The sequence below is a fragment of the Arachis ipaensis genome, chromosome B04, assembly GCF_000816755.2.
Source record: "Arachis ipaensis cultivar K30076 chromosome B04, Araip1.1, whole genome shotgun sequence".
Lineage (NCBI taxonomy): Eukaryota > Viridiplantae > Streptophyta > Magnoliopsida > Fabales > Fabaceae > Arachis > Arachis ipaensis.
In genome coordinates this window covers 112,680,991-112,685,599 of record NC_029788.2, presented here as the reverse complement: position 1 = coordinate 112,685,599, position 4,609 = coordinate 112,680,991, and the positions used below count along the sequence as shown (strand labels likewise).

General features: G+C 31.8%; 1 protein-coding gene and 1 long non-coding RNA gene across 3 annotated transcripts in view; both read left to right on the top strand.

Annotated features, from left to right (window-relative positions):
- LOC107636965 (BTB/POZ domain-containing protein At3g08570-like) overlaps positions 1-4,598 on the top strand; it is a 17,906-nt gene extending 13,308 nt beyond the window's left edge. The window contains exons 2-4 of one of the 2 annotated variants that reach the window (XM_021121617.1): positions 2,387-2,670; positions 2,950-3,016; positions 3,122-4,598. In XM_021121617.1, the coding sequence (XP_020977276.1) occupies positions 2,591-2,670; positions 2,950-3,016; positions 3,122-4,402 (1,428 nt within the window). In that variant the 5' untranslated portion in view covers positions 2,387-2,590 and the 3' untranslated portion in view covers positions 4,403-4,598. Of the gene's footprint in view, positions 1-2,127; positions 2,671-2,949; positions 3,017-3,121 lie in introns of those variants that run through there. The other variant, XM_016340432.2, reaches the window with a different exon arrangement.
- The window catches only part of LOC110271203, a 12,569-nt gene that overhangs the window by 4,158 nt on the left and 3,802 nt on the right, over positions 1-4,609 (top strand). The gene's annotated exons all lie outside the window — the stretch shown is intronic.

The following is a 4,609-nucleotide window of genomic DNA, read 5'->3' as shown; positions in this document are numbered from 1 at the left end:
ACAATTTTTATTGATTAAATAAATTGTTAGAATTGTTAAAGTGATACATTTTCTAAGAACAATATACTCCTTTTACTTATCAATGATTATAATAATATCGGATAAGCTAATCATATATTTAATGTCATCCAAATAGATTTTCAAATAATAATGATCTCTTTAAAATAAAAATATTTTTTTTGGCAAACTATGAATTCTATCCATTTTTTATTCTGTTTTCAAAGACTTAAACTTATAAAGTCTCATTTTGTATTATTATAAAAGATTTGAAGGCACACAATTGTAATCATAAAATATATAAATCAATTATGATTAAAGTTATTGTCTAGTCTTTTATAATTAAAAATGACAAATTTATCTTTTACTAGTACTTCCATCTTTTATTTTTAGAAAAGAGTAAATAGTCATTTTTTATCTTAAAAGATTTAGATGCTGACAAAATTAACTATGAAAATTAAAACTAAAATTATACCCATATAAAATAAGTTTTGTTCGACAAAAATGATCAATTATTAAATTTTTGTTCATAATTCCGTAAATACCCCTAACATTTCATCTTCCTTTATCTCTAAATTCAATCCCTTACCTTAATAATTTAATTGCCGCTCCCTCTGCCTCTGCTTCTACCCTCCATCCTTCTCCGTCATCACAACCCCATTCCACCACCACCATCCCCCTCACCTTTCTTTCCCTTCCATTATCACCAACTCTAACACCACCACCGCTTTATTTCTTTCCCCACCCGTCCCTCTAACCACCTCCTCCACATCATTGAAGACCTTCTTAGTTTTAACTTTTCATGGTCATTTTTGTCGGCATCTCATGATTAGAAATGATTATTTACTCTTTAAAAAAGTAATTATATAGAATTCGAAGTTGCGGAAATTAATCTTTAACATGCTAAGTTAGAAAATACCATAAAAAAAAGACATTATTAATTATTAAGTTAAAATAATAAAAAATATTTGCAATGCTTTAAATAAAAATCTAATCATACTACAGAAAAATCATCTAATCATATATATAATTCACGCAATATCAATATAAAAAAGACTTAATTTTATTGGCATAATTATATATAATTTGGATGCAAATTCAAAATTTATTTACACTAATAATACTTCAAAATTAAATTCAATATTAAAAACTTGAAAATGTACTTTTCTTAAAATTATAACAAGTGTTTTGTAGAGATTTAAACAATAATTAAGTTCCTTTTGATAAAATAACTTAAACAATAAATAACTCTGTTAAAAATAACTTATAAATAAGTTATTCTGTGTTTGAATTTTTAACTCTAAAATTACTTATTTTATAGAAATGTAATGAAAAGTAGAAGTATTATGAGAGAAGTCATTTTTTTAACTTCTCTATAAGCTACAAAATAGCTTCTTAGAAAATTGCAATTTGGTTTTGAAAATTGCACCAGACATTAATACTACTACTTTTCATAAGTCAAAAGTAAAAAAAAGCTACTTCTAGAGTTTCCCAAAGGGCCCTAAACATTTTTAGTTTTTAAACTAGACTAATGCGTTTAAAATGGTCTCAAGCATAAAGTTGACACAAAGAATGGTATCACCACAATAATTGTCATATGTATGAACTTTGAATTCCATCGTAACCGCTTTGTACAAATGTCTCCAATAATTAACAGTCTTATATGCATATTCCCAAAAGAGAACATTCAAAGCTGCAAATAACAGGGAAAGAAGCAAGGCTGTAAATTTGATTTTTGAAGGGACACGTTTTATGCTATAATAATGCGTGTAACTGTGATTGAGTAATTGGCATAGTTAAATGCCATAAATCCACCGTTTATTTGTCTTTGCCCATTTCAAAAAGCCGAATACCAAGAAAGCATATTCACACACACACACACACAGGGAGAGGCACTCCCCTGTTGCCAAAATCTTGGCATATCACTCGGTCTCTTTTTAAGTGTAAAGTCTTATGTCCAATACCAACACTAATACTTGATTACATTATGAGTTTTTTATGTGTTTATATAATTATATAATTTATATTTTATTTAGTCATGGTATATATTTTTCTTAGATGATATAACATAATATATTTTTTTTATTTTTAATAACAATTTTTTTTTTCGAAACCCATTAATATTAGCTGGTATGAAATAAAATAATGTTGAACGATGATAGTAATATAATGCAAAAGTGGGAAACAAAAGCAGCCAAAAAGCAAAAGATGGGTCTGAGAATAAGACCATAGGCTGACTACACCAAACATCTCATGTTTTGATGAAAACGAAAAGAGAGAAAGAAAGAAAGAAAAGCATCATTATGCGTTCCTTCCTGTCATGTCATGGCAATTTGTGAAATGTGTTGTGAATAATAATTGAATGCTATATTTGGTGTGACTGTGTGAGTGTGAGAGAAGAGGAGAGTGTTATAGTTCCAAAATATTCCTCAACAAAACAATCTTAGCCGTACACATTATTCCTTAGTTTAATTTCACTCTCAACAAAGCTTTTTCTTTTTGTGTTGCTATTTCTGAAACATTTTCACAGCTGAGGTAGTAGAAGGAGGAGGAAGAAAATTAGAAAAAGGAAAAGAGAACTTAAAAAACAAAAATGGTTTCTGAGAATTCATCACTCTCTTCTAAACGCTCTCCAGCCACTACTCCTAAGTTCTGTAACTCATTCACTACAAGGTACTTCTTCTAAACAAAAATGGTTTCTAGACTATGCATATTATTTATATTAATCTTGAAGTGAGAACTAAATATGCAACATGAGTTTAAGAAGGATCTACATTCTCATGAAAATAATTCTAGTAAAATTGCATGCTTGATGATTTCAAAGAACTGTGCTTGATAGTTTGTTAGGATAGAAGGAATCAAAAGATGTACAAGATTTTTGAGATCATGTTCCCTTAATAAGATTTTGTGACAGATTGAAAGTAATTGTCATATTGTTCTTTTTAATTGCAGAATTTTTGCCGACGTTGCCGGTGACATTACAATTGTAGTTGATGGAGAATCATTTTTGCTGCATAAGGTAAAATCAGATTTTTTTTTCCTCTAAGAAAATTCATAGGCATGTTCTCGTTAAATTCACAATTGAAAATAAAATTAACCTGTTACTTTGTCTTGATTCATGAAGTTTCCCTTGGTGACTCTAAGTGGCAAGATCCGAAAAATGGTTGCTGATGCCAAGGTTTCAACCGTTTCAAGCTTGGAACTCCTCAATTTCCCAGGGGGGCACCAAACATTTGAACTAGCCATGAAGTTTTGCTATGGCATGAATTTTGAGATCACTACATTCAATGTTACGAGGCTACGTTGCGCTGCTGAGTACCTTGAAATGACAGAGGAATACAAAGACCAAAACCTCATCTCAAGAACAGAATCTTATCTGAAAGACATTGTTTTTCAAGATCTTCAGAAATCAGTGGAAGTTTTATCCACCTGTGAGATGTTACCACCACTAGTGGAGCAGATTGAAATTCCAAGAAGGTGTGTGGAATCCATAGCAATGAATGCATGCAAGGAGCAGCTAGCTTCCGGTTTATCTCGGCTAGAGTGCGACGGCGAGTCCAGAGAGCTAAAGGAGGATTGTGTCATTGCATGGTGGGTCGAGGATCTATCGGTCTTGTGTATCGATTTCTTCCAGCGAGTTATATGCGCCATGGGGAGAATGGGAGTTAGATCAGAGAGCATCATGGCTTCACTTATGCATTATGCTCAATCATCACTCAAGGGTATTGGTAAAAGCCAGTTCTTGAATCCTTCCAGGGCGAATTCAAGTCCAACAACAATGGAATTGGACCAGAGGACTATTGTGGAAACTCTTGTGAGTCTCATGCCAGCAGATAAAAACTCTTCAATTCCACTGACATTTATGTTTGGAATGTTGAAGATGGCTATCATTTTGGGTGCAGCAATTCCATGTAGGCTTGAACTTGAAAGGAGAATCTCATTGAGGTTGGAAACCGTTTCGCTCGACGACCTTCTCATACCGTCTCTGCAGAGTGGAGACTCCTTGTTTGATGTTGATACAGTTCACAGGTTGCTGGAGAATTTCTTGCAGCGGATTGAGGAGGAAGAAGCTGATGATTACGGATATGATTCCGATGGTTTCGGCTCAACTAGTAGCCATGGTTCTCTGCTAAAAGTAGGGCAGCTTATTGATGCTTATCTTGCAGAAATTGCAACCGATCCTTACTTAAGCATGCAGAAATTTGTTGGTTTGATTGAGATACTACCTGAGTATGCTCGTGTAATTGATGATGGCCTTTATAGAGCTGTGGATATTTATCTCAAGGTACATTTGCTTTGGACTCATAAATGGTCTTCTTTCATATCTTCTCTCTCTCTAGATATTTGCACTCACATATTATCCAAATTATGCCTATTTTACATTACAATTTTCTTTTATTTATAATCTTAAAGAATATACCACTAGTATATTAATAGGAATTAACCGTGTCTATTGGTTCACTCTTTTGTCTATTAAATATGTATCCAAATAATGAATTTGTAATTACAAGATGAAAAATACCTTACATTATATCTAAGAAGTCTTAGGTTCAAATCCTAAAAATTATAAAATCTACTTTTATTTATATATATATAAAGAAGAGAATTTTAA